General features: G+C 48.0%; 1 protein-coding gene across 2 annotated transcripts in view; it reads left to right on the forward strand.

Annotated features, from left to right (window-relative positions):
• Positions 1-15,473, forward strand: part of RGS6 (regulator of G protein signaling 6) — a 294,403-nt gene extending 278,930 nt beyond the window's left edge. For both annotated transcript variants that reach the window (XM_054200650.1, XM_054200651.1), the window contains one exon: positions 11,148-15,473. In XM_054200650.1, the coding sequence (XP_054056625.1) occupies positions 11,148-11,198 (51 nt within the window). In that variant the 3' untranslated portion in view covers positions 11,199-15,473. The remainder of the gene's footprint in view (positions 1-11,147) is intronic.
• The last annotated feature ends 671 nt before the right edge of the window (positions 15,474-16,144 follow it).

Here is a 16,144-nt window from a genome sequence, read left to right on the forward strand (position 1 = left end):
CCCAGCTAGAACTAAACCTGGCTTCTGTTGTCAAGGACAACAAAAAAAGTTTCTGTAAATATATTAGCAATAAGAAGAGGACTAAGGATTATCTCTGTCCTCTAGTAGATGGGGCCGGCAACATAGTGACCAAGAATGAGGAAAAGGCTGAGGTACTTAATGAAGTCTTTGCCTCAGTCTTCAGCAGTAGGACCAGTTGTTCCCTGAGTACCCAGCCCCCTGAGCTAGAAGACAGGGATGGGGAGCAGAATGAAGCCCCTGTAATCCAAAGCGAAACGGTGAGGGACCTGCTTCAGCACCTGGAGGTGCACAAATCTATGGGGCTGGATGGGATCCACCCAAGGGTATTGAAAGAGCTGGCGGAGGTGCTCGCCAGGCCGCTTTGCATCATTTATGAGCAGTCCTGGACAACCGGGGAGGTCCCAGCTGACTGGAGGTTGGCAAATGTGACACCCATCCACAAGAAGGGCCAGAAGGAGGATCCAGGGAACTACAGGCCAGTCAGTCTGACCTCGGTGCCTGGGAAGGTCATGGAACAGATCCTCCTCAGTGCCATTACACGGCACATGCAGGAGAACAGGGTGATCAGGCCCAGTCAGCATGGGTTTGTGAAGGGCAGGTCATGCCTATCAAACCTAATATCCTTCTATGATAAGGTGACCCACTTAGTGGATGAGGGAAAAGCTGTGGATATTATCTACTTGGATTTTTGCAAAGCTTTTGACACTGTTTCCCACAGCATTCTCCTGGAGAAACTTGCTGCTCATGGCCTGGACAGGTGTACTCTTCGCTGGGTAAAAAACTGGCTGGATGGCCGTGCCCAGAGAGTGGTGGTAAATGGAGTTAAATCCAGTTGGTGTCCAGTCACAAGTGGTGTCCCCCAGGGCTCGGTGCTGGGGCCGGTTCTCTTTAATATCTTTATCAATGATCTGGACAAAGGGATCGAATGCACCCTCAGTAAGTTCGCAGGTGACACTAAACTGGGCGGGCGTGTTGATCTGCTTGAGGGTGGATTGGCTCTGCAGAGGGATCCGGACAGGCTGGACCGATGGGCTGAGACCAGTGGTATGAGGTTCAACGAGGCCAAGTGCCGGGTCCTGCACTTGGGTCACAACAACCCCATGCAGCGCTACAGGACTGGGGCAGAGTGGCTCGAAAGCAGCCCAGCAGAAAAGGACCTGGGGGTGTTGGTTGACAGCCGGCTGAATATGAGCCAGCAGTGTGCCCAGGTGGCCAAGAAGGCCAACAGCATCCTGGCCTGTATCAGGAATAGTGTGGTGAGCCGGACTAGGGAAGTGATCATCCCCCTGTACTCGGCACTGGTGAGGCCCCACCTCGAGTACTGCGTTCAGTTTTGGGCCCCTCGCTACAAGAGGGACATCGAGGTGTTGGAGCGTGTCCAGAGAAGGGCTACAAAGCTGGTGAGGGGTCTGGAGGACAAACCTTATGAAGAACGACTGAGGGAGCTGGGCATGTTTAGCTTGGAGAAGAGGAGGCTGAGGGGAGACCTTATCACCCTCTACAACTACCTGAAAGGAGGTTGTAGAGAGATGGGGGCTGACCTCTTCTCCCTGGTGACAAGTGATAGGACGAGAGGAAACGGGTTCAAGTTACGTCACGGGAGGTTTAGATTAGATATTAGGAAACATTTCTTCACTGAAAGGGTTATTAAACATTGGAATAGGCTGCCCAGGGAGGTGGTGGATTCACCATCCCTGGAGGTGTTTAAAAAAAGGGTAGATGGGGCACTTAGGGACATGGTTTAGAAGTGGCTTTTGTCAGGGTAGGTTAAAGGTTGGACTTGATGAGCTTAAAGGTCCCTTCCAACCTCAGCAATTCTATGATTCTGTGATTCTATGGTATGAAATGCATCAAGGAGTCAGGTATGAAGAAGCAGGGAGGTTTTCCAGGTGGTAAATTCATTTCAGTGCAAAACGAGAATAAGGTGAAGGAAGAGCTGGTCTGTGTTGAAGCTGCACAGGAAGGAGACTGTAGATCAAGAACATAAGAATAAAAGTTTTCTAATGAGCTTTCTTTAAAGAATCCTGGATGTTATGGATGGGACATTTTGTACAGGACAGCAAGTCAATGAAGACCGAAGATTGTCTCAGTTCCCGGGCATAGGTGAATAACTGAATCGACAGACTGGCCCAGCTTCATTAGCCATACAAGACAGAGCTGCAGTAGGCAGAAAGCAAAAGTTGCTAAGCAGGAGCTGCTGTGGTCCTTGCATTAGCAGCAGCAGGGTGGGTTTATATCCTTATCCAGAAGCACTGGAGACAAAGTCCCACATGACATCCTTACCGAGTGTAGAGCCAGTGTCCCACCTTGGTTTCTCACCTAGGGATGACTTTTCCAGGAGCAGGAATATGACTGAAGATCTTGTATTTGATATAGTTGTCAAGGCCAGTGGCCAGGATGCTTTCTGTTTGAGGCCTGAAAAGCCCTCCTCCTCCTCCTTGCAGTGGTGCAAACTGGCATTTTCATGGTGACATTTCCTCTGCTTTGATTTTCTGGTATCTTTTGGCTATTTCTTATTGAACTAACCTTGGCTCAGGACTGTAAGTGCATCCCAGTTCAGTACCCAGTGAACACATTTAGTTTCAGTTCCATGCATATCTATTAATTTTCATTATACAGCTATGAAAGCCTTAATGTCTACCCTGCCTGCCTGGCTGTCCCTTCCAGGATGATGTCAGCAGTCTTCTCTTCCAGCTCCGTGTTGTTACCCTTGTTCTTCCCCGCTGCCGCTTTCCCATCTTCCTGATCCTCAGCTTCATCCCTTGGCCACTGCTACTGCCTCATGCTGGTTTTTATGTCCTCTCGGTTTGTCTGCTGTTGGATCAGAGTCCAAGTCGCATTCTAACTGTCCTGGTCCTATTCTTAATTTGTGAGTATGCTGTCACACACATGAAATGTGTTGATGGGATCTTATCTTTCTTGGGTGAACTGTGTGATATTTTGCACACCTGTGTATGACTGTGATGTATCTACAAATACTAACCACGAACACAATGAAGCAGGCATAGGGCTGGAGAAAGAATTGCTGCCTGATATCATCAGGGCTCACTTTTTAACTGATTCCTTGATAATCTCATAGAACTGTCATATACTTACCAGCTTTCCCACTTTTTCACTTTCCCAGCTCTATCAGCTTGCATAACAGCATCTGAGGGCATGAAAAGTATTCATGACCTGCAATATAATGAAGACAAAGGTTTAAGCCATTATGGGTCGAGAATAGTGTTAGAAAAACTGGAAAGTATAAAAAGGTGATACAGTAAGATGCTAATGAAGTGGGTATCAGAACAGACAGCGAGAAGGGAAGGATATAGGAATAGATGCCAAAGTTTCTTAGATTAGGCACCAAGAACAGACATCTGGGAAAAGGGTTATTTTTGTCTTTGGAAGACATTTTACTTCAAAAAAAAAATGTGCTTGCTCCACTGTTCCAGTGATTACTAAATACTGGCTTTTACTGGGAAAAGGTACTTGCATTACATAGGTGATAGAAAGCATCAGAACGTACCCGAAGCGTGAGGGGATCCAGTCAACATGTCCAGCCTGTTGTCTGATTGTTCTCTTACATGCAATAACTAGTGTCAGTAGCTAACGGTGCAGAGGACCGGGTGCACGGCCTGCACAGTGCATGTGTTGACTGGTTGCTGCATGCTTGAATACGTCGCTTCTATTCCTGCTTTGGGCATAGTAGCTTACCTGGAAAATCTCTGCGCTGTGTAGGCTTACGCTGCACGCTTGTCAGTTTGGTAAGCAGTGGGCTGCATGGGTTGCATGTGCGCTGCAGTCTGTTCTGTATACAGGGGCTCCTTTGAAAGATAAGTATTCGTTGTTTCTAGTGGATAAGTTATTCTTCACTTCCCTTCCTAAAAACACCGCTGTGTAGTGCTGCTGGTGCAGAATGGCAGCTGCCTTTCACCCCTGAGGTCGCTACCTTCCAGCGGTGGGTGAGTGATCCCTGCGTGTACAGTTTGTGAAGTGCTTTGGGATCCTTCTGGACAAAAGGCGCTCTAGGGAGTTCAGGATATACTTACTATTCATTTACTGTCTTATTCCATCCACATACAAAGTCTGGAAGATACAAGTTGGTACCTTCCCACTACAGGCGGGTCTAGCTGTTAGCTGCAGATACCGAACCAGGACCTTAGCAAGGTGTTTGGGGGGAGGGCAGGCTTAGACCCTGCTGTGATTTCAGCCAAGCTTATTCTGATACTCCAGAGGGGTTTGATATTTCCAATGTGTTTTCTGTTTTCCGCTGAAGGAAGGTACCTTTCCTGTGTTAAAGTATTTCGGTACCTGGGTCCCAGTCCCACTGAAGGGAATGAAACAAACTGAGTCCATTGCACACAAAGGAAAGAACAGAATCGCACCCTGCCCGAGAGCTAGACCAGCAACATGCAGTAAGGGCATTTTCTGAGGTGGCTTGAAAGAACACTCTACTGCACCATTCTATACTGGCTGTAGTGATCCATCTGTGCCTCTGTCTTCCCATTCTTTTTGTCGGAGGGAGGGCCGGGCCCTGGATCCATAGCCCAAGGCTGCCCGCCTGGCAGGGCTGTGCTGAAGTGCCCTCCTTCAGTGTGGTAAGTTTAAGCAGTCCGTAGTCTGCTTCAACTAATGCCAAAATTGGCTTGAACACATTCTCAGATACAAGGAGCCCAGACTGCTCCACAGCAGAAGAGGATCTTCCTCCTGGTGCTGGTGGGATGGTAGAGGAGAGCCCCAACCGTTACGAAGCTGTTCTAGGAGTGGGTGAGTACAGGGCTTGTGTCAGCTCCCGGTTTGTGCTGTACACAGTGGTGTTTTCTCAAAGCAGAGTTCAACGCCTCGCTTAGGAAGCTTAGGAAATCCTCACAAAATAAAGTGGGTATGGACAATACCCATTTTAATTGGGGTGCAGCTCTGAACAGTTCCCACAGCGATGTAAGCTGGAAGAGAGAAAAAAGCAATATCAGATGCAGGAACCTAACCCATGGTGGCTCAGCTTCACTGCGAGCAGCGGTCATGGCGAGAAGCTCAGGTTAGCTTGTCAGCCAAGCCCTACCAGAGGAGCGGGGCCCACTCTGCAGGAGTTCGGGGATAACTCGTGAGACGGCGCTGGTGAGAATGGGTAAGCACCCTCCACGCCGGGAGCAGCCGCTCCCCTTCTTACCCTCTACAGCCACTTCGCAGCTCCCGTGTTCAGTCTGTGTCAGCATGTAATTGATGGTGTGGTCCGCCATGTTTTGTGTGCTAATTTATGTTATATATGTTCATAATTTACATTTCTGTGTTTATTTTTTTTGTGTTGAACTAAGTTATTTTCCTTTATTGTTTATGTTTTTAACTCTGTTTCATATTTAACTTTGTTAATTTATGTTACTTTATCTTATGTTTGCAATGTATCTTTTCATGAAAAAAAAATCTAATAAAAGGAATATTTTTTAAATGACATAAAAATAAAATTTCCCCAAGATCTGCCGTTGAATATAACATTGAAAACCAAACAGTGCTGGCAGGGCTAGGGCCCTGGCAATCTCTTTCTTCAGAAATAAAGTCTGGTGGCAGGACATTGTCTGCCCACTGCCAAAGTTCTTGTAGAAAATTAGCTAGCTAAAATGTAGGAAATCTGAGCAGTGCCTGTCACCATGCAAAAAACCCCTTATATTCAAGCTGATGGAAGTAGGGTTTGCTCATCTCTAGTGGAGATGCAGATGCGCTCCAGTCCTCCGCTGGGGTTCTTACAGAGGGATGGGGCAATGCCGCTCCCCAGGAGATGGCTTCTCCTCCAGGAAGGTGATGCTTCTGGCTGGAGCAGTTTGGGCAGCAGGCTGGGAAAAGGACAGCCCTGAATGGAAAAGAGGGATAGAAAGCAAAAAGTGGAGTCAGCTATAGCAGACAAAGTCTTAAGCAGGTGGGTGGAGAGCGTGGAGGTGAACAGTCAGTGCGAAAGCGCTTTGGTCTGCATCAACATGGCAGAAAGGGGAACCTGTGCTGCCACACCAGAAGCTCCCCACATGCTTCCTCTCCCCCATCGCTGCACCCACAAAGCTCCCTATGGGATAAATCCTGCCTGGGTGTTCAGGTAAGTTGTTGATGGCATGTGTGGGAGTGCTGGCTCGTGCATGCTGGTGGTGATGAATGTCTGCATGCTGGAGACACAGACTGCAATCTGTGCTGGGCAGAGCACGTTAACATTGTGTGAAACCACAGGTACGGGACAAAACTAAACTTCCTATTTAAAATTATTTTTTAAAGATAGTTCACAGCCTATGCCTTCTCTCCCAACTGTGCAAAGTGCTGGTTTTGGTACATAAAAGCAAAGAGCAAGATGGAAACTCCAGTGGCTCATACAGGAGGTTTGAAAGGAGCGCTGTCTCCTTTTTGTGTCAAATCCCAGACATATTTTTTCTTCCTCTTTACTTGGCTTCTTGCCTACATTAAATTGCTGAATTCTGCTTCATTAAAATAATTGCTAATTGCATTTTACACTTTAGTTTAGTAGCTGCTCAGCAAAGGCTCAGCTATCAAAGATGCAAAGCATCTCCCATGACCTACAGGTTAATCTTCATTTCACTGGGCCTCAGTGAGAGCCCTGATGGTCCTCAAGTGCTGAGGTCTGGTCCTCTGCCTGACATGTAGCCAAGCAGTAGGATGAGCCACATACTTGGAAATCAGATTCTGGGGGGTAGTTTCATAGGGTTTATTGAGAACTCCCTGATGTTTTCCTTAGGTTACTCCAAATTCAGATTTTTACACTGCCTTTAAAAACTAAGGCTCCGTCATGCCAGTGTTCAGGAGTAAAAAAAAATCATTTGTTCAGCTGCATAGAGAAAACCGGACGTTACCTTTACCGAGACGCAGTTGAAGCTGCTCGTGATCCTTGCCTGAAAGCTGTGTTACAGCTCAGCTCTTTGCAGGGAATGAGAGAAAAGAAAGCCTTCCTGCATCCAACAAGACACACAACATATGCCCTACAACATATGCCCTACCGCTTGTGCTATGCTGTTTGAGCGACAACAGTCTGGGTTTTTAATTGTCGTAACCCTAATTAGCAGTGACAAATATTTTGCAACTGGAGGACTGGGGATTTCTTTATAAGCTTTAGACCCCATGTAAAAAGTTTACTCCTTACATCCACTCTAATCTTGCCTTAAGTTATTCAGCATATGCATACGAAAGAGTAAAAGAAGCACTGTAATGTGCTGAGCTTGAAATCATATGCTTTCCAAATCCCCCGCCAGCACAGCTTAGGTGAAATCTCTCCTGGAAATAAGGCAGGAGCTGTTGACATTTTCTTTCAGTGGGGAAAGGAGAGGTAGAAATGCAGGGGCAGCCATTGGTTTCATGCTAAACAAAGACGTGTGGAAGGAAAAAATCATTTCTTTTCCTTGAACCTTTTTAAAGAAACTAGGTGTTCTTTGTGCCAAACTTTCACATTGTAATAATCCGAAGCTTCCTCACTCTGTCAGAGATCTCCCCAAGGGAATCCCCAAGTATTGCATGAGACCCAACATGACCTCTTCGGCCTGAACGTTTTTGGCATATATTGCATCCAACTACAAACCGATTTAGCCACCTCCAGCTTCTCAGAGCAGCCTTTCACCTGACTGATTCGGGCACTCACGCCACGCAAGCCTCAGGGAAGAGTCACAGGGTTGCAAAAAATACAGGGGTGCGTCTTGCCTCTGCTGTCTCTGACCAGTCACCCGGACGCCTCTTTCCTGGACACAGGAAAGTGATGACGCTAAGGCACGCTGATGCCAACCTGGCCATGGATGTCATCCCGACAAGCAGGGTTGGGTGGGTTTGGAGGGACAGGCTGGGGGTCCTGGGGAGTGAGCGTCTGCGCCGCCCTGAAAGAGCTGTTGCGTGTGCTACGCTTTGGCTTCTATCAGTCAGCTAGCACAAAGCTGCTGTGTCTCCTGCTGGACTTTGTGCCTCAGAAGCCCTGGAGGGCTAAACCAGAAACAGAGATGGCACGGACCAGCCCCTCAACTGGTGTAAATCTCAGCAGGTCTCTGAAGACGGTTAACTGAGTCATGTTGATTTACCTCAGCAAGTCAATCCCATCCAGCATTTCCACCTGTGACACAACAGTTTACTCCCTTGTTGTGCATTTTAGTAACAGGAAACAGATACCAGTTTTCCTAATGAAATGCAGGTTTTTCCTGATCCTCTTTTTTTTTTTTTAATGAGGATCGCTAAGATGGGAGACTCCTAAACCGATTGCCTGCATTGCACCCACCTCCAGCTGGCAGATGTTTGTATCGCTCAGCCCCACGCTGTGAGGCTGATGCTTGTCTCTGTGTTGAGTTGAAACAAAATCCTCTACATCAGTATGGCTGTAGTCGGGGGCTGCTTCGGTACCAAAGCCGAACGTTACACTTACTTACACCCCAGTGCTCCTGGTTGCAGCCAAAAATTTCACAGCTTTAATCCCTGTATGTGATTCCAGGGATCCTTTTGCCATCTGTCTTATCACAGAGGTGGATATGACAGCCGAGCAGACAACATCGCTGCCTGCTTCTCGCTGTCTTAAGACAGAGCTTCTCGCACCCATCTGTTTGCGTGTCCCCGGGCGCGAGGCTGTTTGGCACCTCACACTTCCCTGACGCAGTTATCCTCCCGGACAGCCGGGCTCTGTGCTGGGGACTCATCCCAGCCGGCAGGCGGGAAGTTTGCTGCAGAGCCAGCAAGCGGATCTGGGTTGCCAGGCTAACACCTTTTCCTGCGAGACGGGAGGAGCTGCAGATGGAGCCCACCGCCGTTGCCCGCAGAGGGAAGCAGTTGTCACTGGGAAACCTACGAGCGAGGTTTTGCTCTGCACAAACCACAGCCATGGGCTCCATATACAATCCACCGCCTTCTCCAGGGCAGCCTTTCTGTCAGCTACCCCCTCCCCTCGGCCTGGCCCAGCACCGGCATTTCCCCCTTCCCGCTCTGAACACGTGCATGTCGAAATTGGGGCTGGATGTAGAGCAGCGTTTGCTCCTCGCCCCCGCTGGACCCTGACGCGGGGAGCTGGCGTACCCCCAAGCTGCCTGCCTGTGGGAAGATAATAAGAGAAACTGCCTGTCACAGATTAGTTAGAGTCTGACTGAATAGTCATTATACAAACCCAAGGCTTATTTGTTTGGGTTTTTTTCTTAAGAAAATATACAATTATTGGTAGAAACTGACTTTTTTTTTCCTAAAACCAGCAGTGTTATTCTTCCAGAAATTAATATCCACATCTTTACCTTCTTCTTCCTATAAATTGGATTCAGGAACTGGTAAAACTCCTTGGCACTCTTTCTCTGGTATTGCTTAACGGCAGCAAAATGGCAGCTGGGGTTGCGGCCCACCATGCGCTGCCATGTTGCCCTGCGGACGACTTGGCCACCTCCCGGGGTGGTCCTGGGCCAAGCTTCCCAGAAGTGCATTTAATAATAATCATAATAAAAAATGTTGTTTTATAGTGAAAGAAAGCACACATGCCTTAAAGGGCAGCGGTGCTGGTGTGTCTGCTGAGCTCTGGGAGGGAGCTAGTCCTTCCCAAGCCATGCCCTTGGTGCGAGCTCCGTTGTAGAGACTTGTAGGAGCCACAGAGCCATGACCGTGGCGCTCTTGTCCCGGGCAGGGCAGTCCAAATGATGGCAGTGTTTCCAGCAGCCGACTGCCGATACATAAAAAGCGACCAGATTAGGCCGTGTGTGTTTGTGCAGCCAAGCAAGTTATTTGGTAAAAGGCACACATCTGAGTAATGAAATGTGGCTTCTGTAGGGAACTGTTACATCCTTCTGGTACAGCCCTAAACGGGGAGAAATTAGAAATCAAAGGAGGGGGTGGGGGTGTTTCTTTTTTCCTAGAACGTTAACTTGTTAAACAAGGCTTAATTCAGATGACCCACTGAATGTTACATTTCAAATTTCCCTACATTTTGCACATAGTCATACTCACTGTATAATCTGTTTCTCTTGCTTTTTGTGTGGATCTGTCTTTCAAACAACAATTAGTAAGACTTTCTATTGCAAAGGAAATCTTGGCTAAATATAGTAATGTAGAGGAGGTTGTTTAAGATCTGCTAGGTATTCCACAGCTCTCTGGTATTCCCTGGGTGTTTATTTCAACCAAGACTATTTTTTCTTTTAAGAAAAACATAATTTTTCAAGAGGAAAGCTAACCAAAGAAACACAGCAACTGGTGCAATACCTGAAGCAATTTTTCACTGTTGGGTCAGTAATCGCAAAACCATCAGTATCCCCTATGGGGATGTACCCTTCTCACTGAGTGCCAATGGAGAAGACCAGCTGTAGGTCCACCCTTGCTCCGGGTGAAAGCAGGGGCTGCATGACCTAAACCAGTGAAGGGATTCAGAACTTCTGAATCAGGTGTCCTTCTCCCTGGTCCTTGGTCCCACCAGTCGGTGGGAAAGCTGATGTAGATGCCATTGACATAGATGTCAGCAGCGCGTGAGCAAGGCTGACACAGCCCCACACCTGCGTGGTGGCTTGGAGGAGGGCATGGGGAAGGCAGGAAGGCCAGGGAGTAGTGGGCAAACAGCAACTGAGGAGACAAGAGTCTAAGGAGTGGGGAAAGTGGGGTGGCAGCAGGGCAGAGACAGGCTAAGCTGTTTCTAAAATCACTTTTTTTCCTAGATCTGTTTCCAATGGTGATGTGCAGGCGTTACTGATTCATAGCCTGTAGGAAGGGCATCCCAGCCTTCACTGCAGGCTGGGATTCACAGCCCTCCCCTGGCTGGGCTGGTGCCCTGCGTGGCAGCCGTGGCCAGCAGGACGAGCCAGGGTGAGCGTAGGACAGGGCTTTGCTCTGACCACTTCGCATGTAAGAGAGAAAGGAGGCATCTTCATGAGGTGGTGTTGCAGGGCACCGCTGACTACTTTGAGCGATAGCCATCTGAACATCACTAGCCAAACCCCTCCTTGCCAAACCACCCACCGGGGCAAAACCACAGGCACCCAAAACGCTGGGGACACGCTCGACCCCCTCATTGCCTGCCCTGCCGTCAGCAGGGCCAGGGCGGGCAGCCCTGTGCCCTGCTCTGGGGGAAGGCCCCTGCCCCTCATCGCAGCCAACCGTCCATCCCACGGCATCACTCACGCCTCCGGGTCTCTTCTGTCTCTCTGTCTGTCTCTCCCTCCCTCCAGGGAAAGTCTCTGGCGAGCAAGCGCCTCACCGGCCTGATGCAGTCCTCCTGACGGCGTCCGTCGGCCGCCCCGCAGGAGAGACAGCCAGGACCGCCGCCGGGGACGGGGCGTTTCGGGGAGAGCGGGTCCCCGCCGGGGAGAGAGCCTGAGCCAGCGCAAGCGCCGGGGAAGCGCCTCTCCCTGCAGTTTACATCAACACTTTCCTGCCTGTGCGGCTTTGTAAGGACGCCGAGCTCCCTGCAGGTACTTTGTTTCCCACCAGAGTTTGGAGGAGCACACGTCACCCTATGAAGAAGGTCGACAAGGCAAGGGCTTGCTGTCTTGTTATTTAAGGAAACAGACCCAACCGCAACTTAGAAGAGCTGAGAGATCGTTATTTTTCCTTCATCTCTTCTCTCTCTGGCACAAACATGGCTGTAATAGACACCACTGCAATTCTACTTGCTCCCTTTCTTGTGGTCGTCTGGATCCAATAAAATATCTGCTGGAAGCTGCTTCTTCTTCTCACAAAATCTCAAATGCATTTCTTCTGCAGATTCATTGACTTTAGCTTTGTTTTTCTTTCCTATGTCTCTCCTTTAAAGCAACGAAAAAAAGAACGGCACTATTTAAGTTCATCACTCACTGTCCTTCCAATAGCATGTAGCATGTCCAGAGATGATGGCCAGATCCTCAGCCGAAGTCAGGAGAGCATGAGTGGTTTTCATCGCCTGAGGATCTGCCCCATTGAGTCAGACTCTGATCCTGGTGCAAATCCTCTGATGTCGGCGGAATCGCTCTGCATGTGCGTGTAGTGCAAACGTGATCAGAGTCTGCCTGATGCTCAAAAAGTCCTGTTCTAGATGTGTAATGCACACACAAACACACACACATGGTATTTAAAAGTGAGTTGTTTTATAGTGTATTTGATTTTCTATTTATTTAAGGTTTTGCATACTTACTCAATGACGGATGTTCAAGCTTTACTCCAAGTAGACAGGATTGAACCACTTAGAGGAAACTCCAACTCCAGTCGCGGAGGGCCAAAACCTGCTCACGTGTATACAGGGAAAGGCAACACTGATGTGGGCAGGTGTCAAAATTCAGTCTACAGAGAGGAGGCAATTGATGGAGATGGGACCGGCAGAAGCAGGGAGTGAATGGGCAGGGTGCCGGGTGCCAGGTAAACCCTTGCTGAGCAGCAGCACACCCAGCTGTGATAAAAAGCTCAGATAACTGACCCCACTGAGAAGCACCACTGCAAGAGTGAAATTGTACCACTTGTGGAAATGAGCTTCCACTAAAACTCATCTAACCTACAGCCCATGAATACAGCTGCAGGACATGACCCAGTAGCTTGTTTCAAACTGTTGGGAGTATGGAGGTTAGGGTGAGGATGGAACTGAAGTGACTTTAATTAAAAACCCCGCACATGCTACCTGCAGATAGGAAAGTGGACTGCATTCACGTGCATTATATTGTCTATATATGAAAATTTCAAGACTCAGTTGAGTCAGTGCCACAAAACTTCCTGTATTTTGCAAGCAGTTCAGATCTGAAGCATATGTGAGAACAGACATTTCTTGGTCTTCTTCACTCACGCCAGGGCAAATTGGCTTTTTGTGCAGGTGGTAGAAATTGCTATATGGCTACAAGTCTGCATACCGACCTAGGCAAAGCCATCTAGCTAAGTAGACAGCTGGCTATTGACAATATTCACTTCTGAGGCAAGTATTATTCTAATATCTAAGGCCTATGTATGCACAAAATCAGGCCAGCGTAGTTTCTGTCAGAAAAAGCACCTTCCCTCTTTACCCATGACATTTCTTATTTTGATAATTTTTTTTTTTTCCCCCCAGAAAACTCCTATTACCAATTTTACCTAAGGTCCATAGGACCCTCTACAGCTGCATGAATGTACAGTAAAATATTGAGTATGATATTTGTTCTTTACACGCATCTATTCCCATAAACAGCCTACTGTCTGACATCTTCAGACCAAATTCGTCCTACACATACATGACACACAAGCGAGTTCCAGGACTACAGAACCGTCATGGGTGTGCCTGTACATTCATGTGGTGTCCTGCCTCTGAAGTGGACGTTTGGTCCCCTCCAAATTGTCGCTTACCTGTCTTGCAAGACCCACTTCCCCATCCAGCTAAAGGGTCCCCTCGGGTAATAGTGGTTCTTCGCATAACAGGCCTGGTTGTCCATTCATGCGCATTCATACATGTCCCCTTACATCGTCCCTAGGAAAATGCAAGGACTGGTTCTTCTCAGAGATTTGTTGATGGTGTTTTTATCTGTGTCGAACCCACCATTGCCACGCGTCACTGGAGCTCTGTAAACCAACAGCTCCTCACACACCAAGCTACTCTACTGCCAGTGCTGCCCAGCGTCTAGGCGGAGGCATTTCCGATGGGAGGTCTGTCCTGTGAAGCCCCAGACTGGTCTGCAGAGCATTCCTGAGCCTGATATACATGTAAAGCGTGAAACTCCGGTGTGTAGCAAGGGGCAGAGACAGCAAAGTGTTACCAGGGGGTCTCTGCGAGTTCCTGACACCAGACAGGTCTTCTCCGGGGAAAGGATGGGGTAGCTCCATGGAGGTACTCCTCAGCAGCATGGGGGCGCACATGGGTATGGCTGGAGGATGCTGGTGGGTACACAGGACAGGTGGAATTTAGGTTATGGTCTGTGCAGTGAGCGGCAATGCCAGACTTCAACTTGGAGATGTGCTGCTGCCCCATGAGCTCTGTCTTTCCTGCTCGATTCCTGCAGGACGGCCGTGTTGGCTGCTGCAGTGTTTTGCCTGTGGGGAATACACTGTGAACTGATGAGTGCATGGAGGGGGGATTTTTACAGACACAGAGAGCATGCATATGGGCGTACATCAAGAGGCCTGGATGCTGAACAGCTTGCCATTTAAATGCACACTCGTGCAAGCTAATCTGCTCAGTAATGGCTAGCTGAGCGGACAGAGCTGCATATTCTCTGGAGAGAGGAAAGCTCTGTTCCTCATTTCCTGAGTAAATTTCTCTAAAACAAACACGAGAGTCGACAAGGCCTCCCCCTGGGAACACATTCAAACTGCTCTTCACGTGTCTTTTACTTCACGTATGGTGATGCTAACGTGTAACTACTTCCGCATGAATCGTATTCTTGAATTTTTGTTTTTTAATGGCATCACTTATTCCAAGTGATGCTACTCTTGTACACTCACCACTATCCCATTGGGCGTTGCAAGCAGTAATCTGCTGCTTTATAAGCGCCCCATGTCTTCCAACTACCTCATCGTCCTGAAGATGAGTTAGGAAATCAGCTTTCCACCTCTATTTATGTTCTAAACGGCATTGTTTCAAGGAAGGGCAGTCTGGAAGGCTTTTATGATGTCCATGCTGTGCAAGCTAGCTACAAAGCTTCCCACGCTTACAGGACTATGGCTGTGAAACATGGCTGTACACTGTTATTGGATAATGGAGTATCCAGAGCATTCGTGGCTACTGTGGCGAAACGGCACCAGGACAAGCACTAGGAAGGTTGGACAAGCCTGTGCAGCCAGCGTTAGGCTAAAGCAAATGGATTAATGTACTCTCAGTATAACTCAGCGCTAAGATCCCATGGAGTACTGTAATAAAATGGTAGCAGGGCAGCCATAAAAAGTGGCAGTAAGCTGACATAATAATACCAGGATAAATGTAGCAATAAGGTAACACAGGCCGCTGCAGTAAAGTAGCATTTTGATAATGCAGCAATAAGACACAACAGGATGCTGCAGTAAATTAGTTTGGGGAATCGGGCAGAAATAACAGTGCGTGCGGACAAACGGTGGTACATTTGTACCAGGTACTGCAGCAATAAAGATAACACAAGGTGGCCTAGTAATAAGTTACTACAGTAACAACAACACGATGCACTGTAAAGTTCTATCAGGATGCTTCCATGCTGCAGTCAAATCCTACAAGAGGTGGTAGCGAGACAATGAAGACAAAATATGCCCCATTTCGGACTGCAAAAATGAGTCAGTTTTCTGCACGGTAACACAGATTCTGGAACGATCTCAGCAATACCCATCATATCACTCCCCGCTTTCAAGGAAGCTGAGGTAAGAGTGTTCCCCCATCCAGTCTATTACTTTGGTCTGAAAATACAAAATTGACTCATTGTCTCTTCAGCCAAATTCTCACAGACTGTGGTGAAGTTCTTCGGTCAGCCCTTACTCAGGTGAAACCCCGGTGATGTCAGTGTGTCCTTTGCCTTGGAAAGGATTTGGCTCTGTCATCTTCTGGCATGGGTGATGCTTTTAGCCTACAATTATTTCTGTTTCGGGGTGGGGGAAGGGGAACCCAGGTACAGAACATGTGACTGTACTGGTCTGTTTCCTGAAATGCACAAATAAATTGAGCATCCTGGAAAAGTCAAAGCAATAAGGACCAAATCTGTTCTGTCTCTCATGCATGTATGCGCGCGTGAATAATTCTGCTGGAATCGGTGCGAGTCCTGGGTGCATCCGTGGGCAGGGCTTGGCCTCACCCTGGTCTCAGTGTCTCCAGCTGAGTGACAGAAGCAGTGTGTCTTCTCAAGTTTTGTTTTTTTATATTGTCTCTATTCCTGCTTTTTCCATATATTTTTTTAATTTAACCTCACCTCTGTGTGAAATGTTCTTAGAAAAAAATCAGCTTGCCATAAGACAATGTGCAGCATGGTGGGCAGAAGATAAGTTGTGTCCATTTGCCGTCTTTGTACCCTTCAGTGAAGGGTAAAGCATTCTGGAAAATAACCAGCAACCACTGTTATACTCAATAATCATCAGGCCTAAGGGTTTAGTCAAAGCATCTATGTCAACAGCCAGGCCTGAATGGAGTGTGTGTGCTAGATAACAAGATCGTCTCCCAGGAAAAGGATGTAAATAGGGCAGCACTGCAGACTCCTGACTACCAGGAGCAGCTCATAGCTGGCTCTGGCTCCTTCAGCCATTCCCAACAGGTATGAATTTTCTGCCACATCTTTCTGACCCT

This window comes from Rissa tridactyla, chromosome 4, assembly GCF_028500815.1.
Source record: "Rissa tridactyla isolate bRisTri1 chromosome 4, bRisTri1.patW.cur.20221130, whole genome shotgun sequence".
NCBI classification, from domain to species: domain Eukaryota; kingdom Metazoa; phylum Chordata; class Aves; order Charadriiformes; family Laridae; genus Rissa; species Rissa tridactyla.